Source organism: Podarcis cretensis (genome assembly GCF_951804945.1).
Source record: "Podarcis cretensis genome assembly, chromosome: 4".
Classification (NCBI taxonomy): Eukaryota; Metazoa; Chordata; class Lepidosauria; order Squamata; family Lacertidae; genus Podarcis; species Podarcis cretensis.
The window spans coordinates 80,718,149-80,745,362 of record NC_137173.1 but is presented as its reverse complement, the minus strand read 5'-3'; the positions used below and the strand labels follow the sequence as shown (position 1 = coordinate 80,745,362).

The following is a 27,214-nucleotide window of genomic DNA, read 5'->3' as shown; positions in this document are numbered from 1 at the left end:
AAACTTCTTGACATGGGAGCATGCAGACATCCAATCACTCCATGTGTGCACATGTATGCACATACTCGCACATCATGAATCCTAAAGTGAAGTATCCCCAGGAGTAATGGGTTGTGTGTTTTGGCTGAATGCAGTAGTTCTGCATGAAATATAGGGGTGCTATGACAAAATATACCTTTCAGTATACTTTTATCTACTTACTTCCACTCCTTAGAACAGGGGTTCACAACCTATGGCCCTCCAGATATTTCTAGACTACAACTCCCATCAGCCCCAACCAGCATAGCCAGTGATCAGAGATGGTGGGAGGTGTAGTTCAACAACATCTGGAGGGCTGCAGGTTGTGCACCCCTGCCTTAGAGCCTACTCAATTCTGATTTAACAATTTAAATTCTGATTTAACAACTCAATTCTGATTTAACAAATGTAAGATCCTGGATAAATGCAGTGTATCTGCACGTTTTCCAAAACTGATTAAGGGCTGTTGAGTTCTTCTCCCCTAGTCATTCATATTAATGGGATGTTCAAGGAGAGTATTTATTTCTGTGCCACAAGCCGATATCCTGCAGTTGGAACAAATCATGCAAATTGTACAAATTTGCATTCTTTGCTTGGTTTTCTGCTTTACTTATAGACACGAATGAATACATGGAATGTTACTTGTATTTAGCTGCCATTTATGCCTGGATTTGTGTTTGCCTGGGTTTATTTTTCTTATTATTTCTTGTATTTCAGATGGTTAAACTTCAAGAAGTATTTAAGACTTTTTATCTTGGAAAGCATAGTGGTCGAAAACTTCAGTGGCAAACTAGTTTAGGACATGCTGTCCTGAAAGCAGAATTTAAAGAGGTGTGTTTGAATAACTTAATCTTTGCTCTTCTACCCCCGCTCCCATTTACAGCTTTCCCAAACCCTCCATTTCCCTTACACATAGCAGCCCAAGGGGTGGTGTCTGTGTGACTCCCTTGCTCTTCTGGTTTACCAGTACCCCAAGTTGCTGCTGCTTATTGAGAAGAAGTACAAGGCACAAGGAACTCAGTGCAGTGAATCAGGGTCAACTCTGCCACCATGCGCCAAGCTCTACACACTGCTCACTTTCCTTCTTCAATAAGCTGCAGTGACTCAAAGTGTTGGGAAGCCAGGAATGCAACAGAGTCCCACTCATGCTGCCTCACCAGCCACTACTGCAGGCTTGCAGTTTGTCCCCCAAAATGATTCTTGGTGGCAGAGGGAGAGGAGGACAGATGCAGCAGCAGTATAGTAGGACTGGAGAGTGGTTGCTGGTGAGCTGCCCTGGCCTGAAAGCTCCTCCATGGATTGCCTGAGCTGCCTGTCCTGGCTAGTTGACTGCTGGCTTTAAAAAACTCCCCTCTATAAAAAGGTCAACATGTTCCGGCAGCTTTTTTTCTAGAAAAAGAGCCCTGGCCATACATAAAATAAATTCACACTTCCAGGAGCCATAAGGATTTTCAGAGGTTGATGATAAGAAATATTTTATGCTACTAGTTGCCTGCATTGTATAAGAGCAGTTGTGGTCAATTAGGTGTGAAAGAGTACTTGCACTTAATCTGTGGGACATAAACACTGGTTGTTTGGTGAACATTGGAGCATTCACATTAAGCAACATTCTATGAGATTTTGTTATCAGTCCATATATATTATGCTGCAACTTTGAGTCTGATTCTACTGTGCAAGCAAAAATATATTGGTACAGTGGTGCCTCGCAAGACGAAAAGAATCCGTTCCGCGAGTCTCTTCGTCTAGCGGTTTTTTCGTCTTGCGAAGCAAGCCCATTGACGGCTTAGCGGATTAGCACTATTAGCGGTTTAGTGGCTTTTAGCGGCCTAGCGGCTTAGCAGCTTAGTGGCTTAGAAAAAGGGGGGGAAAGGAAAAAAAACCCGCAGGAACTCGCAAGACATTTTCGTCTTGCAAAGCAAGCCCATAGGAAATTCGTTTTGCGAAGCGCCTCCAAAACGGAAAACTCTTTCGTCTAGTGAGTTTTCCGTCTTGCGAGGCATTCGTCTTGCGGGGCACCACTGTAGTCTTCTTCTGATTCACGTGATATTTTTTATCTTTTCTCTATGCATGGTGCGGGAATCAGATTGTGCCTTCTTGCCATGAAACTTGCCTGTCTTTCTTGTGCAGACATTTAGAGTTCAGCATTTAGAATTGGATACATGTAGATCTGAAGCTTATGGTCATTCCAGAGATTCATTTGAGGAAAAATTAGCCATAGATTTAATGTCATTTTATCCTATTAAAATACTCCGTCTGTGCACAGATGTTGAGAAGTGTCAGGTGGAATCTTGCTCCTTTGTTGCACATAGAGTGAGTCAGGGAATGTACTGTTTGAACTGGGCCAATGACTTTTGGCATTCTGTTTGGAACTAAGGATGGAAAACAATTCTGGAAATAGCAGAGGTGGGTTTTGGAAATTCCTAGGCTGAATTTCACTTTAGCTCAGAATGGTTTAATGCCAAACCTGTCATCCATCAGTTTCCTTCTTCCTGCCTTTCTAACACAAAGGGAGCAACTCAAACCCAAGATCCTCCTGAATGAGGGGAGTTTAGAATAGTTGGCTCTCCAACATAGAGCCTGCTCATCTGGAGATACGTTGGCATAAGTCCTTTATCCTGGCATAGCCAAGGCCAGAGTAAGTCCCCCTAAAGATATGGTAGAGTATGGCAGGTAACTTAACCCATTCCAGTGTTCAGCATATGTATATGATTTGTTTGTAATCGTTCTATCCAGCTGCAGATAAATGACCTTTGGTAAAGAACAGGGGACAGCGTCATTAACAGTTAAGCTAGTGTGTGTGTATGTGTGTAATGTTATAAATATAAATATTTTGTTTGTTTTAGGGCAAGAAGGAGTTTCAGGTGTCACTCTTCCAAACATTAGTGCTTTTAATGTTCAATGAAGGAGATGAATTCAGTTTTGAAGAAATTAAAATGGCCACTGGTATAGGTAAGTAATAGTTTTTGAGAAGACAGGTGTCTTGTGGATTTGATCTGGCATAAATGTGATCGGATTAAAATACAGTGGTACAGTGGTTGCAGACGGGATCCATTCCGGAGCTCCGGTCAGATCCCGAGGTTTCTGCAACCGGAAGTGCCTGTTTTGCACACACATGCGGCGCAGTAGAGTGCTTCTGCGCATGCACGCCTGGCGAAACCCAGAAAAATACTTCGGGGTTTGCCACGGACGTGTCCTGAAGGATACATAACCAGAGGTGAACGTAAGTAGAGGTACCACTGTACAGGAGAATGACTTGTTACAAGAGCTTTATTAATAGAGGTAAACATGAATACAAAAAGATACCAGTACTACATGTTACTACTGTTGTTTCAGAACATATTGTGGAACACATTTAGGCTGCAAATAGCAGTTTTTCCAATAACTGCCTATGACATACAGGATGTAGTTGACCCTGGGCTCTGAGCTGAATGGAGCTCTGAACTGAATATTGTGCCTATGGATTGCTTTGCATTATGGTAGCTGGCAATTCCCTCATCCTTTTTTCTATACTTAAGCATAGAAGAAAAGCCGGGGAGGCTCACGGATCCACAATAGTACTGCTGTGTTTCCCCAAGCAAACTACTATGGTAGTTGTACAGTGGTACCTCCGGCTGCAGACGGGATCCGTTTCGGAGCTCCAGTCGGATCCCGAGGTTTCCTCAACTGGAGGGACTGCTTCTGCACATGTGGCGGCAGACTGCTTCTGTGCATGCTTGTGGTGTAGCAGAGCGTTTCTGCTCATGTGTGCAGGGTGAAACACTTCCAGGTTTGCCACTTTTGCTACCCGAAGTTTACGTTACCCGAGGGTAACGTAAGCCGAGGTGCTACTGTACTTGTATATGGCAGGTTTGTATTTCACAGTCTTCTGCACCATAGCAGAAGGGAGGGGGACAGAAGCAGTTTGTAATAGCCTGTTTAATATCCTGATATCCTAGGATATTGTTAACTCCCCTAAGCAAGTAGATACGTGGAAATTTTCAGGACTGAACTAGAGTAATCTCCACCTGCCCCTATCTCAACACTTTTCCAGCTCATTTCCTCTTCAGTCTGTGCTTTATGGCAATTGATACAGCAATTGTAAACAGTTTTCCACTGTGTATTTGCATTTTAAACCCCTTTCACAGAGGACAGCGAATTAAAAAGAACCTTGCAGTCTCTGGCCTGTGGTAAAGCAAGAGTACTGAATAAAAGTCCAAGAGGAAAGGATGTAGAAGATGGAGACAAATTTGCCTTTAATGGTGATTTTAAGCATAAATTGTTCAGAATAAAGATCAATCAAATCCAGATGAAAGAAACGGTATGTATTCGATGCGGACAGCTCTTTGGAACAGTCTGTCTATAGTGCGGTGGTGTTTGGGTTTAACCAAGAGAGGTTAAGACATGTATGAAAAATGTGTTGTATTCTCAGCCCTGAATAGAAGTGCTTTTGTTCCGGGCTCAACCAAGTATTGTAGTGTTATACTCAGAGAGGGGGGTTGTTTTGAGGGGTGAAAACTAAACATTTGACATGGTTATGGATTCAGCCAGTTAAATTTGTAGATAATTTGTAAATATTTATCTGACCTTTATTTCAGTCATAGCCTGTGCTGCCTTTCCTGAGAGGCAAATTTACATGATGCAACCATTAGTTGACTTTTGTTTCACTCTTGCCTAATCCCCAAAAGCTGGCCATGCCATAGCATCAATACCAATTCTTTTGGTATAGATCCTCTCTCCATACTATCAATTAATTATAATTAACCAAATAATATGCATGTATGTATGCACATGTGTGTGTGTGTTTGTGTGTCAGGGTAACTGATGCATATTTTTCATACTTGCCGTACAGGTCGAAGAGCAAGTCAGCACAACTGAAAGGGTGTTTCAAGATAGACAGTATCAGATTGATGCAGCTATAGTACGAATAATGAAGATGAGGAAGACACTCAGTCACAATCTTCTTGTTTCAGAGTTATATAATCAGCTAAAATTTCCAGTAAAGGTGAGTGAAATATTAATGTATAATACAGTAAGGGAGAGGCGAAATTGGGAGCACAATTATGTTAAAATTACTGTGATCACAGAATACATTATCATTTTCAGAGTGTCGTCTCCATCTGTCTGTCTCTCTGTCTCTCTAGTATTTTATTTCCTTTGTCCTTACATTGCTAAACCGTGTCAACTTATTCTCTTATTACAGCCTGGAGACTTGAAAAAGCGGATTGAATCTCTCATAGACAGAGACTATATGGAGAGAGACAAAGATAACCCTAATCAGTACCACTATGTTGCATGATGAGGAGGAAACTGTTTTTATAAAACAGGAGGACATTAGCTTCCCAACAATGGATACTTGTGTTGTTCCCAAACCTTACTTTTAGCAGAACTGGGAATGATGTTCATTAAGCAGCTGCATGTACTGCTGATACTTGAAACATCCTTGCCTAGTATCTGTGGTGGTATTCAGAGACAATTATTTTTAGATCTGCTTCTTGATTTCTTTCAGAATTCTGTTCAAAATTTATTTTGGAGTTGGAGTGAATGGTAATTGTCCTCTGTATGATATAATTCTTTTGCCTGAAGAGTGGTTGTGTGTGTTTGACAGCACATCATAAAAATACTTTACGCTGCCATTTTTCGCTTCAAGAATTATTTGAGTTTCTTTTAAACACTGTTGAAGAACAATCAGTGGTCTCGGGGTACACTGAAGTTTTAACTATGCACCAAGAATTCTAGTTTGTTCTGTTAGATTTTTGTTTTGTTTTTTATTTTCTATACCTTATCCCTGTTTAGATGGATCAAGTGCCAAGAGGATAACTGCATTAAAAACAATAGATGAGCTTTCTAATGAGCTCAGATATTCATTGGTGAAATATATTTTCTTCTTGGCCACATGAAGGTGAACCAAATAAGCACTTTCTAGCTCTGGGATAATTGTTTATAACCTTTCATGTAAAAAAAATGAAACTACAGGATAATATAGTTTTATTCTAAAAGTTACACACAGGGTAATTACAGTGGCATGATCTTAGAAAATTTCAAAATATTTTTTTAAGGCTTTTTTGCCCTGTAACGAAAACAATCCAGCTCCTCTTCGGATCATACTTGCTGAAACATGAGAAAACATGAGAAAATATTCCTATTGTGGTAGCTTTCCTCCCTTGTATCCCATACTGTGCATTCATTTGCAAAGTTTCTCTGGACTTTCTGCACGCAGGAAGATTTGATTGTTCTCATAGTTTTACCTTGACAGATGAAGTAGCTTGTTTCATATCATTTACATGGAAATTCACCGAACTTTGAAGAAAGAAAGCTATGTTAACAGACAGTTGTAACTGCTGGCTTTACAGGATACGCCTAATGATGTATGTTTAAAAGAAACCAAAGGGAGTTTGACCTTTTGTGTCATTAATGTTAGTAGTATATTAAAATGCTTTGCATAAAATTAGTAACTTGGTTTATTATATAAACTCCCTTGTATTATTTTGACTTCTGCAAATTAAAATCCTTTTCTCATCTGCATTACTATGCGTTAGTGATGAATCCAACATTCATTGAATTTTCCTCCCCATTTTCCTGTTTCAAAAAAAAAATCTTAAGCAAATAGAAACTTTTAAATCTGATTTTTACTTAAAGCAGATCTCGTGCATAGTAACTGCTTTTCCACTGTATGAATGTGACAATCTCTTTCCTATTTGCAATAGCATGGAGTATTGTCTATCCAATATTAGTAAAATTGTGTTGCTACCTTTTTAATGCTATAATGAGTATGCCTCTTTCTGAAAGACAGGACCTTCATGATGATTCATACAAGGGATTAGTTCAATGTTTCAGTATTTTTACAAAGTACATCCTCATTTTTCTTTTCTTGTCTCCAGTACTGCTTTATTTCCTGCAACACTTGTTCAGTTTGGAAGCTTGCACAGAAGGCTGTTAACAAATTTATGGGCAATATCTCTACAATAAATATAGCTACATTATTATTTAGACTGGAAAACAAAATAATAAACCAAAACAACATATATCAGTAACCAGGATCCTACTTCAGTTTACTAGTCAAAACTATCGATTGCTTGAAAAGGTATAAAAGAGAAAAATATAAATATAAAAGTTAACATGAATTTTATAAATTATTGTCAACACTACAATTTTAAATAAACGTAGTAATTCTCTGTTAGTACTAGTTTTTGCTTGCACATCTGCCTAAACTGATGGCCTGAAAATGGTTCAGTTTACAGCTTTCCAGTGTTCTGTGCCTGGTCATTTGGATGTGGGAGACAGCTGCATTAGAGATGCATTTATAGAGAGATACAGTAAAGGGAAGCATTCGACTCAAATTGTCAATCAAGGGATGGAAGACGGGGGACTGGAAAGACTGCCTCCTGTTTGCAATCACGGATGCCAAGCTCATTTTCATATCTACCCTCTGCCTTTTACAGTCCCTCTCTTGACCTCTTTCCTTTTTTGTTGGCGTCCTTTTTCTTTTTAAAGGCAGTAATGACCGGTGACAGCAGTAGCCATTTTAGTGAGGTTTCGTGGCATTGGTAGGTTGTCACCTCCATTTGCTCCAGGTGGCTTCAGAAGCCAGAGCAGGTCTTAAAACTACTTTCAGCTCAACGTTAAGCAACTTCAAACTTACGCAGCTTGTGTTTAGGTTTCTGCTGTCTCACTGGCACGTTGTTATGTGACTTTCCCTGCCCCTCGCCCTAAAATGTCTGTAGTTGAAATGCCTATCAAGTCGCGTTTGTGGCGACAGTACAACCGACAAGCCCCATTTGTTAGGGGCTCTCTTGCTTTTTCTGAGAACCTTCCAGAAGAGGATTTATATTTCGGATATGAATTGTTTTCCCTCTGCGCCCACACAATAATAAAATTTCTTTTAAAAAAACATGACTCTATCGCGAGAGCTCATGTGACATTGGAGTCATTTCCTTGGCACTGAACCCGGAGCAGCCTCCCAAAGGAAACGAAACTCCTGCCACCAGCCGACCTCCTCGGACGACGCACGGGAAGAGCGCCGTTTTCCCCGCAACAAATTCCCAGCCAGGATGGGCGGCGGGCCTAATAGTGATTATAATCGCCACAAGCCGATTCGAGCTTCCCCTATACAGTGGTACCTCGGGTTAAGAACTTAATGCGTTCAAGAGGTCTGTTCTTAACCTGAAGCACCACTTTAGCTAATGGGGCCTCCCGCTGCCGCCAAACGATTTCTGTTCTCATCCTGAGGTAAAGTTCTTAACCCGAGGGAGTCTGTAGCCTGAAGCACCTGTAACCCGAGGAACCACTGTATTTCGCTTTTAGGAGTTCAGCCCAGTGACGTGAGAACGAACTGAAATCGGTTAAGAAGCTACCGTAAAAAAAAGGGGGGGAGGGGGAGAAAGCCTCTCAACGGCCTCAGCCTATGGCCTGCTTCTCTCCGTTCTCGCGAGATCACGGCTCTGGTTCTGCCCGTCTTCTCTCTCTGCCCCCCCTCTCCATTCTTTATTAAAGAGGCCGGGCGTGGTTTATTAAGATCAGGTGACGGAGGTTAAAAAAAAAAAAAGGCGGGGTGGGCCGACGGCGACGACTACGTCGATCACGTGAGCGCGCCTCTCGGCGTTATTCGGTGCTGCCGACGCCGACGTTCCTCAGTCTGCGCTCCCCGCTCAGCTTCGCGTTCTTCTCTCTGTCTCCTGACTCTGCCCGCTCCTGTCATGGCGCCTCGGTACAGCTGGGGGTTGCTCCTGGCGGCGGCCCTGCTGGGTGAGTATCCGCGGCGGCGGCGGCGGCTTCTTTTCGTAGGCCTCTCCCCGGCCTCAGCTCTCGCGGGTCTCCGTCGCTTCCCTGAGAAGGGAAGGAGCGCCCTGCCTGCCGCCGCCCCTTGCCCTCCGCTCGAGGCCCTGTGCGTGGGAGCCCCGCGGCGAGGAAAAAGGCGGCGGCGGCGGCGGCCTCCTCCTCCTCCCGTGTGGCGCTGGGCTGGCACCGCGCCTCACCCTGGAGCCGAGCCCGGGCCGCCGGGCCGCCGCTTCCTTCCCCCGGCACCTGGGAAGTTAGCGGGCCAGGTGTCTGCGCCAAAGGGCAGGCGGGCCTCCCACGCTGCCCTGAGGGCAGAGCAGCCTCTCCGCGTTAGGGAGAAGCAAGAGGGCTGTTTTCCGCCGTGGGAAACGGTGGTGCAGGACACGCTAACGCGGAATTCGACGTTTAAAGGAGCTGCCTCTCCTCCTCAGTTAGGCAGGTGTGAATTGGCTGTATACCGAAACCCATGTCGTCCCCCATCCTTCTCCCCTTATGTGCTGAAAGTCGCCCAGCTAGGGAAACCCAGCCAGATGGGTGGGGTATAAATAATAAAATTATTATTATTAATCACGGAGCTTTATCTAAAGAGCTGACCATCTACTTTTCCTCCAGGTCACTGTATTGTGAGGCAGTGACTAGTTGCTGCTGTAGCTTTGCTCCAACCTTTGCCTAGCTTGCACACCCAGGGTGTGGATGGCTTTGTAACCTTAAACCTTGACGCCTTATTCCTTTTGGCTGCAGCTGCATATCTTAAGAAACATACTGCCACTTTATTGTTCTCCTTCCAAGGCAACTGTGTTTTGAAGGCTGCTCAAATCCTGTGTCCCTCTGTTCTGTTTTCCCCCAGCAGCTCTGCAAACAACTTTTTTTTTTTTTTTTGCGGAAGCGCCCTCTTCTAGCAACGACAGGTGTGAGCAAGAGAACTTGTTTGCCTTCTTGTGCTTGAGGCCTCGCATGCTGCTAATTTGAAATAGATAACTTTCACCGTTGGTATATTGGTGCAGAGAGCACTGAGAGTTTCCTCTCTGCTTGATTGTAACAACAAAACTGGCAATGCTCCCTTGAGGCCACTCTGGCTGACCCTCACTGCACTGCTTTGCAGCCTTCTTGTGAGTATTTGGCTAAACTCTGATAAGTCGTCTTGTTTCTCTGGATGGAGGATAGGAAGGCTTGTTTGAGAGTGAGAGTGAACAAACCAACCTGCTGTACAAGGGTGAAATTTACATTTGTTGTTCTGCCCACTTTTACCTCTGGCCCCACCCATGTGGTTTAGGAAGGCTTCCCAGATGGGAATGTGTCCTCCCATCTAAAAGAGGTTCTGCATCCCTGCTGTTTTGCAAGGCATTCCCCATCTTCCCAAACTTGTGTTTTGTGTAAACTAAATGTAGCAAATGTGAAGGAACTCCTGATAGTAGTTGTCTTCTGGTGGATTTTTTCTCCCAAATGGCATTGTCTAGTTTCAGTACCTTTATCACTGGCTGTATAACACTGGTGATATGAAGCTGTTATCTTGCAGAGATTTCTACAGGTTCTCTTGCACTCAGTGGGACTTTATCCCCCAAGTAAATATTCATAGGATTAGGCTGTAAATCATACACTCTTTCTCAAAATAGTATGAGGTCGATGAGAAAACCTGGGCATCCCAGTAATGTAGGCCAGAGTATAGAATTTAGAACAAGTATGACTCATGAATTTGTGTCCTTGCTGTGCTGCTTTGACTTGATACAGTATGGATTTGTATGTGATTATTAGTCTGCAATCACTGGTCTGCCTTATCCCATCCCAACTCAGTAGATGGTGGCCATGTATATATCCTGAAGTGTTTTTCCCCAGGATTCCTTTTCTCACTTTTGTCATTAAAGTTAGCCTTGCCATTATAGGCTGAAGTATTTGGGTCTGTTGTAAAAAAGCAGAGGCATGTTTGAAGTAAAAAGCTACGTACCGTAAAGCAAATTCAAGAGTAGTTTATTTACAATGTTTTAAAGGCATTAAAACACAAAGATTAGGAAAACCAGAGACAAACCTGGGACTAATGAGACTAGTCTCCCCTTTTACTTCAAAATAATGAATACTTATTTTACTTTAATTATGTGTACTTGGTGTGTGTTTTTAATGGTTTGGATTCTTTGAAGATACATTCATGGATTTGATCGTCAGTGGATTTTATTCTGGGTGTGATACCTGCTTTTTCCTGAAATTCAACTTTAGTTTGCTTATATGATGCTCCCTCAAGTTTCACTTTGCAGTTTCCTGCTCTGCACCAAAATAAAGGTTCTAAAAGGACAGGAGAGCATGTTCTTACACTGCCTACAAAACAATATTTGTTGTTGGATGATTTAGTACTCTTTGGTCAACTGCTGTCTTCTCTTGAACCCTCATTCATGCCCATGTCTTCAAAAGACTTATGGGTGCTCAGTGAAATATAATATTAAACTTGTTAACTGATACCTAATTGTGTGGAAGCTGTAACTTGGACTGGTGGCTTCTCTTGAACTTGGTTACTTCAGGATTTTGGAATAAATTTCCATAAGCAACTATAAACTTAGTACATTTTTGCCTACAAGAAAATGGCTGGCTTTCTTAAACTTTCCAGATCAGCTGTCAACTACAGTTGGATGAACTAGAATCAGCTTTATGGCACGAGATGAGGTTTCTATAACAATTTGAAACTTTGGGCAGCTTGAATGGATTTGCATGGTACAGAATCCTTGTGCATGTGCTCAATAATTCAGCTAACTGCAAGGCCTGGTAGATATCTCTCCAGAACTGCCAAACTCTAGTTGATTTACTAGGAGCAAACAAAGGAGATAAACAAGGGCTGTAAAAGGAATGATAATCCTTCCAGTGCCCTAAATGAGGCTGAGGGCTCTGGATATGTAGATAATTGTCGGAGGGTTTTAACTCCCTTCTGCAGTGGACTTGTCCAGTTTAGGTGTTAAGAAGCTGTATTTGGGAAACATAACAGGTGTTTCTTGCTTTAAATTAATGGCCACCAATTCAGCTTTTGAAAATTGCACAGATAGTGTTTTTAGAAAAGTGTGTCAAGTCTGAACACTGCAGTGCTGCCAAACTCTTGATATGCAAGTTAGGATCTTCCTAGTGCAGTGTTGGCCCAAAGTCCTTGCATATATTACAGAGTTGCTGACAAATTGGTGTCATCTAATCTCTTGCTAAAAGGCACCAACTTAAAAGGGCTCATGACAGAGGTGCCTTTATCAGATGAAAAGCAGTGGGGGAGTTCCTTTTTAAAATGGCTGCTTTATTGGAAGGGTAATATTCATTCCATAGGTTTATCTGCAGTTGCCCCATAGTCACAAGGAAGCAACCTACATTGGTGCATAAACACTGGAAACATCTCTTTGTACCAGCTCATTTCACATACATATAATCCAAAACATGAAGCTTACAAATGACTTTCCACTAAAACTTGTGTTTTATGTTTATCCGTAGCATAGAATTACTTACTCAGGAAGAGCTGATGCAGCATGAAATCTGGGCCGGGACAACTGTTTAGCAGGAAGCTGTATTATATTGTCTTGCATAACCATGAACTTTTCAGTTTCAAGATTTACTATTAAATGATCCACTGAAACTTAACCTAGCCTTACTCTTAAGTTAAGATGAGGTGCGCAATCCTAATGTGAACTGCTTTCCCACATAGCTGCTCTTCACTCAAGTTGACTAGGTATCTCCATGGTTCAGATTCTCATTGCATGAAACATGTAGCTACCATTCTACTACTCTGAGCATGGCAAACTTATCATAGAGTAGAGCGTGATTCAGGCTGCCCTGGAGTCTTCCTGTCTCTGCTCTTATCCACTGCATAAAGGGTTGGAACAGCCAATCTCCCATAGTGCAGTACAGTATTGTGAAATGCACGGGTGGGGCTACAGCCAGAATAGTGCCCTAGTTTGCTGCCTGCCTGCAGATCTTAAATGCGCTCACAAATACAAAGAAACTTTCCATGGATCCCACAAGTTAAAAATTTCATTTGTCCACACACTGTATTTAAAATGCCTCTTGCACCCTATTAATATGGTGTTGAGTGAGTAAGTCAGGTGTGTCTTCTTTTGATTTATATATTCATCTTGTTAGCTTGCATATTGTAAAGCAGCTATCCTTTTCCTAATAAGCAGTTCCAGCTCTGTGTTGCATAATGCTGATAGTTTCAAACCTGTGAGAATTGGCCAGTAAAAAGGATCTATCTACCGTATTTTTTGCTCTATAAGACTCACTTTTTCCCTCCTAAAAAAGTAAGGGGAAATGTTTGTGCGTCTTATGGAGCAAATTCAGGCTGTGCAGCTATCCCAGAAGCCAGAACAGCAAGAGGGATTGCTGCTTTCACTGCGCAGTGATCCCTCTTGCTGTTCTGGCTCAGAAACACATAGAGCAGCGGAGCTTCCACAACGTCTGTAGCTCTGTTGCTCTCATTGCCAGGGTGCAGGGCAGGCAAAATTCTGCTTCTGGAGCTATTGTAGGGATGGGGCCTGGATCTTAGGCCAGCTCAGCCCCCTCCCCATCCCACAGAGGCTGGCGAAACTGTTTGGCACATCAGGAGTTTGGATTGTGCCCTAAGTCAGTGTTCCCCAACCTTGGGCCTCCAGCTGTTTTTGGACTACAATTCCCATCATCCTTGACCACTGGTCTTGCTAGCGAGGGATGATGGGAGTTGTAGTACAAAAACAGCTGGAGGCCCAAGGTTGGGGAACACTGCCCTAAGTGATGTAAAACTGCCTGAAACATCTGTTCTCAAAGCTGGATAAGCTAGACTAGTCTCTTGTGGAGAATATGTTCTATTCGTTGGATGCTGTTTTGGAAGTGTAGCTCATTTGTTTCTTTCTGAGTCTGCCATACAATTCAAACAATTCAGAGATGTAGCAGTGTGTTTGCAATGCAGACTTCTGTAGCAGTTTTCTTCCATTTTAGAGGAATCTCTCCATGGTATATACTCCCAATTAAATGTTAGGAGACCTCTGACAACAAATGGAACACAATTCTACTGCAGAAGTACAAACAGCTTACAGCCTTCCTGCATTTTTAAGTAGAGGAGGAAAACATTGCAGTGGACTTTGCCCTTCTCTCTGTATTAAGCAGTTCCTGGGAGAAAAAACTTGTATGAATGCACTTTCATAATGGGCTTGAACTGCTGCCACTCCAGCATGTTCAAAAATGACAAAATCAACAAAATGATGGGGTATAATCAGGCTGTGAAACCTGCTCAGTTTTTGTGTCTTCCAACAATGCTGCTTCATTGGCAGGTCACTACTTGGTATTCCAAGATAGTTGTTTGTGTTTTTGGAGAGGGAAGAAAGTCGCTACAGTTCGGAAGGAAGGGGGGGAAAGTATTATTTCAATAGTATTAAGGCTGTCGGACAATTAAACATATTTTACCTATTAATGGTTTGGCTCTATAGCAATTGAAAACAAATTCACGTGCTGCATAACTTTTCAGTAGTCTCACAGCTTGCACATGGTTGTTGTGGAAGAGAACAAAGAAGCACAAATCAGTCATAGGCAATGGAAAGTTTCAGCAACGTACAGCCAGTCTTAAATTCACAGTACATGATGTTTGTTCTCAAGTCAAATCCACTGGAGAAAAGTTAGGACATGCTGGTTGGCTGGCCTTTGGAGAGAGGACGAGAAGCTTGGTATACCAGACTCTGTGCCTGTTGAACAGTTGACTGAATGGCATCTTAGCCTGAATCATGCAATTGTAGAGTTGGAAGGGATCCTGAGGGTCACCTAGTCCAACTCACTTGCATATTGCTAGGCAAACCTGTATTCATTTAGTTCACTTCACAGAGAGTTGTTTAGTTTGGCTATCCAGTCCCCGTCCCCCCCGGCCTAGCTCCTCCCTAACCCTTTCCTGTCCTCCCCTCTGACAAAACATGCCACTGTTGTAGAAAAAGCCTAACAATGTACTCGTGTAAATATAGAGGGGAAGCATATAAGATTCTAGCTTAAATTAGGGGGTGGGGTCCTGTTGAGACTTCCACACACACGTGTTATAGTTGCACAGTTTTAAAAAGGTGGAGGTTTAAAAATTTGTCCTTTGTGCAGATCTTCATATGTTGGTGCAATTTGAGTAAATCATTAGCTCCTGCAGGTGGTAATATGTAGTTGCCTTTGGCAACAGCCTGTACTGTAGCAACTAGAACCTTATTAATGAAGACATCTGGTAGCTGAGGTCAACTTAACATTTTAAAAATACTGATCCCTGCCAGAGGTAGAATATACTCAAACACCTTTGTGGGTTGGGGATTTCTACATTCCTTTAATTTTCAGTAAAATGGGAGTGATTATTTAGATAGTATTTGTGTGTGTGTCATACAGTCTTAATGTAAGCCATAGCTCAGTTATTAAAAAGCTGTCTTGTACATTTGAGTATTGGTATTGTATTTATGAAAATATATACTATCCATTCATATAAACAATTAAAAGTATAAAAAATGGAAATGTGGTGAGTTTTCTACTTTTGTATATTTTCAAATGAAAATGATTCTTTAGCATGTAGATAAAACTTGTTAGCTTGTGTTTCTCACATGGCAAATTTAACAAGATTGTTTGGTAGTTTTGTAACAGGGCTCTTTATCAGTGTGTTATCAAGAGGACTAGATACAAATAAAGCCAGTGGAAATACAATGAACCATTTTGCAAACAAAGGTTGTGATTCTGGTTGGCATAAATTAACTTTCCTTACATCATTCTCATGGTTGCTTAAGAGTTTTTCATCCTTTTGGAACATGCTTTGTATGAATGTAGGAACGCATTAATACATAATAGGTTCTTAAATATTGTGTGTTTAATAATAATGGCGTAGATTATCTTCACAATAAAATGTGTTGCGAGCAAGAATTGCTACAGGGGATTCCTCGCTTATGCGGGGGTTCTGTTCTTGTTGGCTGCATGGAGGTCCCTTCTACCCCACCCCCTTTGACGCCAAAATAAATTGTGTGTGAGTGGGGAGGTGCCTGTACTGAGTAAGTGAGGGCTTTCTAAAAGCAATCATATTCTGCTTCCACAAAAGTCATAGGGCCCAGTGAAGCCCTTCGTTACATATGGATGTTGCATATATTCTTCAAAGCTGTCTATCGGCATTACAATTCTTGATATTTATTGTTTTCTGTTTGCAGGATTTTTACAAGCATCTTCAGCGTTTGAAGTAAGAGATGGGAAAAACAAAACCTGCATATTAGCCAATTTTTCTGTGCTATTTACAGTGGAATACAACACAAAAACCAGTAAAGAGGTGAGGATGCTGAAGCTTAAATGAGTTGTGGGCCAGAAAGCTGCTTACAGAGACATAACTTTTAAGGTGCTATGTTGTGTGGCTAAAGGCAGCAAGATGCTGTTTTCAGAGCTGAAGCTGCTTAATTTGCACTCATGGTTGAGTCTGTTTGAAGAAATTTTGGATTTCTATATTTGATTGGGAGCGGCAGTTAAACCTTGGTCTCTGATTTGTTAGTATATGTATATGTTCATCCTATCCACATGGTAGGAAAATAATTTTAAATGTATGCCATGAAAATGATGCATGAATTGGCTCAAAACTCACTCGGAAAGGAAAGTACTTTGCTGAAGTGTTTGTGGTCAATTGAAGGCAGAGCTTGCTGGAAAACAAGTCTGTAATATCATTTACTGGTGGGAGATGAGGATAAAATTTAGTTATACATAAAATTATGTCCTAATCCAATTCCTTGGGATCAGTAATAATGCCTCAAAGCAAATATAGGATTAAAAAAAGCCCTGTTTATAAGGCACACAATGCTTACTTCACTCAAACAACCGTATCCACCATGTGCTCATTAATGGTCTCTGCATCAACCTTGAGCAGAGTTTCCCAGACTTAGGTTTTCAGCTGTTTTTGGACTACAACTCTCATCATCTCTAGCTAGTGGTCAGGGATGATGAGTATCGAGTCCAAAACAGCTGGAGACACAAATTTGGGAAATCCTGACCTAGAGGAAGGTCCTGAGTGAAGTACTGCACAGGATCTGTCTGAGGCCCTGTGCCTTTTAACATCTTTATAAATCCCTTGGATGAGGGTGTAGAGGATATGCTTATCAAATTTGTAGATGACAGGAAGCTTGGAAGAAGACAGAATCAAGATTCAAAGTGATTATCACTGGCTAAAACATGAGAGCCAGTGTGGTGTAGTGGTTAAGAGCAGTAGTCTCGTAATCTGGGGAACCAGGTTCGCGTCTCCGCTCCTCCACATGCAGCTGCTGGGTGACCTTGGGCCAGTCACACTTCTCTGAAGTCTCTCAGCCCCACTCACCTCACAGAGTGTTTGTTGTGGGGGAGGAAGGGAAAGGAGAATTTTAGCTGCTTTGAGACTCCTTAAAGGGAGTGAAAGGCGGGATATCAAATCCAAACTCTTCTTCTTCTTCTTCTTCTACCCAAACCAACAAGATAAAGTTGAACAGTGAGAAATTGTAAAGTTCTATGTTTACAAAATCAAGGCCACAAGTGTAGGAATAGGGGAGAGAGGCCTTGAAGCAATACATGTGAAAAATAGGTATCTTTAGTAACTAAAGGTTTGTTGGTCACATATTAAACTCAAGTCACCAGTGCAGCTACTAAAAATGCCAATGAAAGTTTAGGCTGCCTTGGTAGCAGCATTGTGTCCAGAATCATACCATGAGAAGTAATAGTTCCACTCCATTCTGCACTAGTCAGGCTACAGCTGTGTACTGTTATGGGCATCACATTTTAAAGAAGACACTGAAAGAAGAGAGTGCCTCAAGAAGAGTGACCCAAGTACAGAGGAGTCTGGAAACCAAATTCTGTGAGGAATGGGTTGAAAAAGCTGGGCATGTTTAGCCTGAGATGAGAAGATGGGGTGTGGGCACAGTAGCAGTTTTCAAAAATATCATGCAGAAAATGGAGCTGACAGAGGGCAGAACTGGAGCTAATGGATATACACTGCAGGAAAGGAGATTCAGCTAAATTTTACAATTTTTATCCTGCCTTTCCTCCAAGAAGCTAAAGCCCCATTTTTTTCTTGTAATACCCCTGCAAAGTAATTCAGGCTGAGAGACAATGACTAAGTGTCACAAAATCTGCTTCATAGCTGTGTTAGGATTTGAACCTGAATCTCCCTTGTTCTAGTCCAGCATTCTAATCAGTACACCATTGGTTCTGTCACTATTGTTTTGCTAACTCTCTGTTGCTATGTATGCCTGCCTAGTTTAGGAATAAAGACAGAAACAAAATGTGGTAAGTAAGTCCCAACCTACTCTGAGCCAAATCCTTTCTAAAACATAGGGAGGGATTATTCTTTCCCCAACACACACCCCACCTGCCTAACCTTTAGTTAATAAATAAAAAACAAGCAAAACACATTTTTACTTGGCATGGGATCCTTCTTTCCCACACTTCACTCTAAAGCCTTATCCTACATTGTAGAAATTAAATGGCAATTTTATCCTGACCCAAAGGTGCACCACTAAAACTTACGTAGGTTGACTTTGTATTCCCACCCCCACCCCCAAAAATCTACTATGGTTATTGAGCGCCTTGAAGCATTTTACTTTTGATTGTTTTATGTTTACAACAGTTCTGATGCTCACTCTAACAGCAATACTGTTTTTGTCTGTTAGGTCAAGGTCTTTTCACTTCCTTCTAATGCTGTGGTACTGCCAGAAAGCACATGTGGCAAGCCAAACGACACTTCAGAAATTCTTGCAATTGGATTTAGCAACAATAACTCATTAAAGATGGCATTTGTAAGAAATGAAGGCGTCTACGTTGTCAGTAGTCTGACTTTCACCTACAACTTGTCAGATGCCAGCCTTTTCCCCAACTCAAATGAAAGTAAGTGTTTTGAGGCTTTGCAAAGTACAGTATCATGAAGGTAGCTGGGTTGGTGGTACATAGGATGGTTGCCATATTTATGGAGAAATTATCTGAAGACCATCACACACTAATACAATTGCACACTTTCTGCAGCTGGAGCAAGAAATGTGTCCAAAGACACTGATATTCGAGCAGACTTAAGGACAACATATACATGTCACAGCAACAACACCATAATAGGCATGAAAAATGTGACTGTCCTTCTCAGCAACGTTACGCTTGAAGCATACCTTGTAAACAACACCTTCAGTGGAAAAGGTAAGCATTGTATTTTCAAAAAGCTTATGGCATGCCAACTCTTCCCAGTGGAACTAGTCATACCCCAGGGACTCTCATTTTCTCTGTAGGTCTGGGGTTGTGCTGAAAGATTGCTATTTTGTAATGGTTTATGTAAAATGAGTTTCTGATTGGGGAAAGCCAAAACAGTCTTTGTATAGCATAGGATTTGAATGGCCAACAACTTAGCATGCAGAAAGCCGAAGGGTATTGTTAATAAGTTGGGAAGTAGTAAGTATTACTGGCAAATGCAGCTGAAGCCTAGTTGGAAAGGACAAGAGAAGAGCAAACTGGGAGAACCGTCCTCCCAGTTCTCTCTTTCACTGGTCTTTCCGACAGTATTGTGTTTTGGAAGAACAGGAGGAGCCCTCTTTGCTGTGTGCAGTTTGTGAGACGGCAATGGAGCAGCAAATGAATGAATTTTATCATGGCTTTTGAAATGGCCCGTTTCCAGGAAGCAAATTGCTATCACACTGAGGAGCCTGACACCCAAGTTTAGTTTGAGACACAGCTTCTTTCAAAATACAAGGGTGAATTTGGAACAGCAGTGCCACAGGTAGGACAGCAGGAGATCTGTTTTGCCATCTGGTCTCTGCTCCTCACTGCTACCACCCAAAACTCAGCTGGGAGCGAGAGCACCAGCTGCCACCATCCCTGCTATGAGACTCACATCAGTCCTCACAGCTGATAGAATTTGCTGAGAAAGGCCAAGAGCCTTGACTACTTCAAGCAAGGGTGTGTGTTTTGCTGTGCCATTGTCAGTGAAGGGGGTAATATGAGGGAGAGGGCTATCCTATTAATCTTTTAAAGGAGCAATTTAGTGATGGAGTCATTTCTGAGAAGCTAGTTGGTGCCTAGAGTTAAAGGGAGGTGGTTTGTTGGCCATTTAGCTATTGCTAACTGGGTGTTTGGGTTCACTGGGTCTTGGTGGAATTTTATCTAGTCTTTTGTTGGGGGGGGGGTGAAGTAACAGTTAATATCTGGTGGGTGGGTGTTCCTATCAAAGTGTTCTTTGAAATGGAGATTGAAAAGAAATGTTGACTGATGATGATTATGCCTGTTTCCTCGCACCTTTCACTTTTAGTGCAGTGCCTTAGGTGGGCTCCATAACACTGTCTGGTCCAATTTATTGCTTGGAGTTTCAATTAATGAGGCCTGAGGGTAGTGACATGGCTCTGGACTAGTTTGACCAACCACTTGTGTTAGGAAGGGGCTGACTGCCTGGATCCAGGAGAATGTAAATTCATCATTGTGAGAGGGAGTGGATCCAAGCTATACAGCACCTGAGTGAGACAGCAACTTTGCCTAGGCTTAGCTGCTCCAAGCTCTCTTGGATGGCTCTCATTTTCTAGACCCAACTTAGTGAGGCATTAGGACTGGGTTTGGAACAGAACAGAAACTGCCTGTGTTTCCCTATGAGATGGTCTCTGCCAAGACAGAGTGTGACCTAATTGATTCTCTTACCTGTCAGCAGCTTTCAGTATTATAGGCCCAGCCATTGCCAAACCAGTGTCCTGTAAATATTTTGTACTGTGGCTCAGGCTCCTCCAACTACAGCACAGTCATATTGGCTGCAGTTGATCATAGTCCAAAACATGTGAAGGACAAAAAGTTAGCTTGTGGGTGCTTCTAGATACAGCACTCCGCTGCCCCCCCCCCATGAGGTTTAGGTGGTCCAGTGATTTGGAGCATCTTTTATCAGGTTTGGCTGACCTAACTATGACTCAACAAAGTTCCTGGTTGGAATACAGCATTGTGCCCTTGAAAATTATCTAGAAACTTGAGTTGGTCCAAAATAAGAGTGGTCAGACTACTGATGGGGATTGGCAAATAAAATCATACTGCACATGTGCACTAGCTTCCAGCCCATTTCTGGGCCCAATCCAAAGTGTTGGTTTTAACCTTTAAAGCCCTAAATGGCTTGGGGTCAGGCTGCTTGAATGAGTATATTTTCTCATATATTTCTGTCCTGGGGCCTTAAGATTTTCACTGGCCCTTCCCCACATTTCCACGCCTAATGTGGTAAGGTGAGTGGCTATCATGGAGAGGGTCTTTTTTATGGCAGCACCCCATTTATGTAATGCTCTGCAAAAAGGCTCACCTGTTGCCTATGCTATTGTCTTCCTGGGTTTTGTGGTAAATTTGCCTCTGCAGGCTTCATGCTGATGCTTAAATATTTAGCTCCCGTCTTCATCGTATGTTTCATATTGTTGGGCTTTTTAACGATTGCATTATCAGTAAACGTCTTTGTTTTTGAGCTTAACAAACTATGAATTGCCTTGAAGAACACAATTGTACAAGGGATATTAAAATATATTTTCAAAAACAAAAAGGGGCTAAGTACACATTTTGTAGTTGGGAGCAAAGTAGGAGAAAAGACTGGACAAAGTGAAAAAATGAAGGTTGACTGAGTGTTAATTGACTACTTTCCATGCTATGATTTGTGATCACTGCCTTCCAGAAACTGTCTGTAGTGAAGACAAAGGGTCTACAACCGCCGTTCCCGCAACTACAAGTGTGGCACCAACTGCAGCACCAACTGCAGCCCCCAAAACTCCAGACGTTGGACGATACAATTTGACTGGCTGTTTGCTTGCTTCTATGGGCCTGCAGCTTAATATTACCTACACCACCAAAACCCAGGTAACTTCCATATTTATTATTTATACATAGCAATACATAGAGATACATGGGAAGCTAATGCACCTTAGACCAGACTAGTAGGCTTATTAAATCCAGGCTCTTCACCACCAGCAGCCACACAATAATGTGTTTCAAGGAGGTTAGTGTTGTCCACCTGTGCACTATGTCCTGCAGACTTGGCCAGGATCTCTTACTCTTGCACAACTGCCAGTTAAATTTAGACTAATCATAAACATGGCAAAATCTGGAAAAGTTGATCATCTCTGATCACCCCCATGGCACCATTGTTGTTACTGAAAAGGAGCCCAGCAAAACAAGACAATTAAAAATAGCTAAAATTTAAAAACAATCAAGAAGATAACACTGCGTGCACCAAAGGCTTTTTAATAATGTGCTCATTTCAATATCCATACAGATCATAGCCTGTACAGTAAAGTCATTCAATTTAACCCTATTGTGTACTGCTAGGAAAGTTGCTTTCCTGTTTCTGCACACTGTTCCCAAAGCTGTTTACACAAAAATTACTGAAAGCGCACACATTATTGCTTGATCTCCAGTGAGGATTTTTTAAAAGAAAATGTCATAACTTTTTGTTTTTCTGTTTCTAAGACTAAGAAGTGGGAATTGTTGAATCTTCCAGCAAATACAACTTTCTCTGGGCATTGTGGGGATTCCACAGTTACTCTGAACTTGACTTCTGGGAGCACTGACCTGGTTTTTTATTTTGAGCAGGTAAGCATAGTTTGATGCCACACTTACAGAATGCTGATGTAGTCCATATGGTATTGGTCTATGCTCCTCCTCATCCCGGACTTTTATGCTAGCTGGAGCCATTGAAGTTGGGAGGACACCACATTGACTGCTTCTGATTGACAGGCAGAGTTGTGTTTGACATGTATAGACCATGCAAATATTACTCTATTTATGTGCATAACTCTGCTTCTACCAGTAACTGGGAAGATCATGGATCAGGGCACAAAACCTTATGTGCAGAACTTCAGTAGCTTTAGACTGTTTTTAGAAGGTTGCTTTAGAGGTTTTCATTATGTTACTATTGGTGTGTTTATCACCCTGGAGGAAGGTGGTGCAAATTAGTACAGTGGTACCTCGGGTTAAAGGGACGCGGGTGGCGCTGTGGGTAAAACCTCAGTGCCTAGGACTTGCTGATCGTAAGGTCGGCGGTTCGAATCCCCGCGGCGGGGTCCCAGCTCCTGCCCACCTAGCAGTTTGAAAGCACCCCTAAGTGCAAGTAGATAAATGGGTACCGCTTTATAGCGGGAAGGTAAACGGCGTTTCCGTGTGCGGCGCTGGTGCTGGCTCGCCAGCTGCAGCTTTGTCACGCTGGCCACGTGACCCAGAAGTGTCTTCGGACGGCGCCAGCTCCCAGCCTCTTAAGCAAGATGAGCGCGTAATCCTAGAGTCGGACACGACTGGCCCGTACGGGCAGGGGTACCTTTACCTTTACCTTACCTTGGGTTACAGATACTTCAGGTTACAGACCCAGAAATAGTACCTCGGGTTAAGAACTTTGCTTCAGGATGAGAACAGAAATCACGCGGCGGCGCAGCAGCAGCGGGAGGCCCCATTAGCGAAAGTGGTACCTCAGGTTAAGAACAGACCTCCAGAACGAATTAAGTTCTTAACCCGAGGTACTAGTGTAAATAAATAAATGGCACTTGTTTAAAAATAAAATGGCAATTTTAGATGACTTGTAATTTTGTGAATGAGCAGATTGGCATGATAGCCATTTTGTATTTTTCAATTTATTTACTTGAGCTTATGAAACAGCCTCACTATCTTAAAATCACCAATAATTCCAGTGGGATCTGGAGTTCACGCCCTTAAAATAGGGCATTTCTTCTTCAGTGTCTTCTGTAGTGTTTAAACCATGGTTCTTGATCTGTAGTTACCAGTGCTTGTGGTTTTTTGTTCCTGGCTCAACAAAGGGAGTGAAGCAGGAGTGATTCAGCAGCATGTGCATGCGTATAAGCCGTGTTTTAATTATGGCTTGTCATGATATGTAGATGTATACGCTATGTATGTTGTCCCTTTCTATTAACAACTGCAGCCTATTTTACCAGTGATATGGTGTCCCTGTAGCATGCATAGGCTAGCCTTTTAAAAGAAACCCAACAAGTGACTAAGATTTATCTTTCTTTTCAAGAACTCAACCACTGACAAGTATTTTCTGCACCGTATCTCTGTGAGCACAAGCCTGCCTCCTGAATCTATAAGTAAGTAATATATATATATATATGTACTTTAAAATGACTTTAACAGCTTAGATTTTGAAGGATACAAAGAATGTCCAAAATAGCGAAGAGTTCAAAGAAGATACAGAGATGCAAGTATTCACAAACTGTGTTAATTGCCAGTTTGAAATGCCAGGGTTATTCATTCTTTAGCTTTCAGAAGGCTCACTAGGAGATAAGAGATAAAGTCATGAACCTTGAAGTACAGTCAACTGGTTTGACTGACATCCACATGATTTCAGGGTCCTCAAGCCTATAAGCACATAGCCTATAAAAGTTTGGTACAATAGCTTGTCCAAAACAATGCTGTACTGATAGCAGGAAAGGGGTCCCGACTTTTGGCTTGTTACTGCTCATCAGTAACTTCACACCACCTATAAAAACATGGTGGCAAAATGGGCTGGTGCCTTTACAAACGAGTGTGGTCCTACTTAATCCCATCTGTGTGTTTTTTTTTTTAATACAGAAAGAACATTTAAAGCTGACAACGATAGCCTGAGTGCTCTCAAAGCTACAGTTGGAAAATCGTACAAGTGTTTTTCAGAAGAGAGTATTTGGATCTCAAATGAAACTTCTCTCAATATATTCAATGCTCAAGTCCAGGCTTTCAAGATCACAGGAAACACATTTGGAACACGTAAGCTGTGTTTAGTACACTACATATTAAACACAAGTTCAGTGCAAAAACTTCATTCTTTCAGAGCAATAGTAATCTAGCTTGGCCAGACTCAGTGGTGTCACCTGTACACATTTATAGGTTTGTTTCTTTACATTACTGTGGGTGAGCACATGATCTGTGACTTAACCAGTTAAATGTAGATTAATTTATTCATCACAACCTCAGGGGTAAGTTTTATTATATGGTGGCTCATCTTGGCTCTGCCCAAAGACTGAAGGTAGTTAAAAGAAGCTTAAATAAGTTTCAGAAGGAAGACTATCATTGATTCCTAGTCTGTCATACCAGAACACTCCACAATAAGCATTCTTCTTCCTGCAGCCTCACTAATTTAAAATTGACTCCCAATTGGCAAAGAAAGATTGTCAGTTTTGCAGTTTCGAAAGGGGTGGGAGTCTGCACAGAGCAAGATGCCATATGCAGTATAGAGAAAAAATGTGCCCAAAAGTGGGCAAGAAAGCACTTCCACCATTAGAACTACTACTACTACTACTACTGTCAAAACTTAGAAAGTACAATGCTACTTCAAACTCTGTTAGTTTTGAATAAATACAGACACTGTTTTACCAAGTGGTAACAGCTGTAATAATAATACCTTGTGAAGTTGTTCCTCCAAGGTTCTACCAGTTGGGAACCTAGAATTCTGATATTTTGGGCTACAACTCCCAGCATGAGCCTGCTAGGGGTTAGGCATGATGGGAATTGTAGTCCAAAAGTATTTGGAAGGCACCTGCAGTAAGTTAGGAGGCAAAATAGTTTAAATTCACTTTCTGATAGTCAATGTAGATACCCTGACAGATCATTGAAGAGTAGAATAGATTGGGTCCTGGAATGATTATTTGGTGTTTGGCCTGGTTCCTTGCTATTTTTCTAACAGAATTTTAGAATTAAAGCTGCTTACTAGAATTGTTTTTTCTTTCTTTCAGCGGAAGAATGCGCAATGGATGAAAACAATATGTTGATCCCAATCATAGTTGGTGCAGCCCTTGCTGGACTTGTCCTTATAGTGTTGATTGCATATTTAATTGGCAGAAAACGTAGCCATGCTGGCTATCAAACAATTTAATGATTTGCACTTCCTTAAACCAGTGTGGGAGAACAGCAGTTGCAAGAAGCAGATACATCGATTCCCCCCATTTCCCCATCTTCCCCTCAAATAGATTGATATGAGGGAGCACAATCTCTTCCTTACCAACTGTTTCTTGCAGTGCCTGCTTTTACTAAATGTGAAATCCATCTCGTGGCATTTAACTATGCACAAAGGATAACTTCTATAATTCTGTTTAATTTTGCTAATGGGTTAAGTATTCACCCACATAGAAACAGGCTGAAGTTTTAAGAATGCTTTTCTGAATTGGCATGGTTTTTAATGTCAACTACTCTAAATGGATGTGATGTAGTTAATTCACATTCATTCACTTAAAATTCAGATTAATTATATCTAACAAAGGGAAATTTCCACTTTTCTGATACTACCACCCTGTGCTGAATTTAAACTGCTTAGGTGCAGTAACTACAGTAATGACTGACCAATCAAACTTACACAATTCCCACTTTGTCTCTACCTAGGTATGTATCATTAATAAGCTTTAAATGCTAAGCCTGGTATATGCAAGGTGTGGAGATACAATTTGGCTGACTTCTAAGATATTTTTGGTCTGTCAGCTTGGTAGGAGCTGGCCCTTTTTTACATAAAAAAATGGGTGTTACTTTATTTTTTGTAAAGTGAATTTCAGTCTCTTCTGTTGAAGTTCAAAGGAGGTCCTTTTTCTGCACATGTGTACAATAATAGACTTCAGTCTGCTAATTCTTGCTTTGATCTTGGCTGGGACTGTACACTGCAAGGATCAGTTATGGATGCATTGCCTGTAACAATGCTAATAAAGACTTTTCTGTATGTTTTGTCAGTGTCCAGTTGAGCAATTGCGACATCTTTGTGTAAAGAGACGTGGAAGGGGCGTACTGCAAAACCCAAGCAGCAAATTTTGCCCGCCACCTTCATTTCCTTAGTCTGCCTCTGTGCCCCAGAGAATCAGTTTCAGAAGATGAAAGAGCAGTTGGCCAAGGTATCTACAGACAAAGGGAATATGTGGTTGGCTGTTGTGTAAATGCCTGGCAGCCATTGCCAGCACAGCGTACCTCACTCCTGCTGTGCTGGCGGCAAGCTACCACCTGCCTTCCCCCTGCTCTTCTGGCTTGCGGAAGCCAGAGCTGTATGGTGGCTTGCTCAGCTGTGGGGTTGGAGGCTTCCTGCCCCTTAGCTGAGCAGTTTAAGGAAGCCCCACCCCCCCATCTTATGCAATGGGGGGGGGGGCTTGATCAACTGGGGGGCACGGAAAGCTGCCCACTCCTCAACTGATCAAGCCCCCATACTGCTCTTGCTCACGTGAGCTACAACGGCATGGGGCTGGGCAATGTATCTTGGCTGCTGCTTCCTCCCCTATAAGGTGGTGAGGAAGCAGCAGCCGAGATACATTTCAGACATCGTGATATCAGTAAATCATGGCATTTAGCTGCTGATACATCACAATGTTAATGACCAGATATTGCCCGGTCTTACTTAACAGGTAGAGACCCTATAATCATACAGTCACAACAGGACAAAGCACACACAACTTAAAAGTTCAGAGGTGCAAATAGAAGCTGTGCTTAGATCTGCATACCAGATGGCTCCTAATCATACAAGTGATTCCCAACACAAGCAATTTATTTCAAGAGTCAGCCTACTCCTCTTGGG

The 27,214-nt window shown here is 42.0% G+C and overlaps 2 protein-coding genes and 1 long non-coding RNA gene across 3 annotated transcripts in view; 2 read left to right on the top strand and 1 right to left on the bottom strand.

Annotated features, from left to right (window-relative positions):
- CUL4A (cullin 4A) overlaps positions 1 to 6,519 on the top strand; it is a 33,574-nt gene extending 27,055 nt beyond the window's left edge. The window contains exons 16-20 of the mRNA XM_079972633.1: positions 736 to 849; positions 2,862 to 2,967; positions 4,143 to 4,315; positions 4,847 to 4,999; positions 5,198 to 6,519. Of these exons, the coding sequence (XP_079828759.1) occupies positions 736 to 849; positions 2,862 to 2,967; positions 4,143 to 4,315; positions 4,847 to 4,999; positions 5,198 to 5,293 (642 nt within the window). The 3' untranslated portion in view covers positions 5,294 to 6,519. The remainder of the gene's footprint in view (positions 1 to 735; positions 850 to 2,861; positions 2,968 to 4,142; positions 4,316 to 4,846; positions 5,000 to 5,197) is intronic.
- Positions 5,966 to 8,533, bottom strand: LOC307214500. The gene is made up of 2 exons (XR_013838162.1): positions 8,264 to 8,533; positions 5,966 to 6,573 (listed from the first exon to the last, which is right to left on the bottom strand). It is a non-coding gene; the product is annotated as an uncharacterized lncRNA (long non-coding RNA).
- Positions 8,534 to 8,563: 30 nt separating this feature from the next.
- On the top strand, positions 8,564 to 26,374 carry LAMP1 (lysosomal associated membrane protein 1). The gene is made up of 9 exons (XM_079973068.1): positions 8,564 to 8,739; positions 15,906 to 16,021; positions 18,375 to 18,588; positions 18,724 to 18,888; positions 21,368 to 21,549; positions 22,159 to 22,281; positions 23,714 to 23,783; positions 24,268 to 24,438; positions 25,404 to 26,374. Exons 1-9 carry the CDS (start codon positions 8,691 to 8,693, stop codon positions 25,541 to 25,543), a joined length of 1,230 nt encoding a protein of 409 aa, XP_079829194.1. The 5' UTR covers positions 8,564 to 8,690; the 3' UTR covers positions 25,544 to 26,374.
- Positions 26,375 to 27,214: the final 840 nt, after the last annotated feature.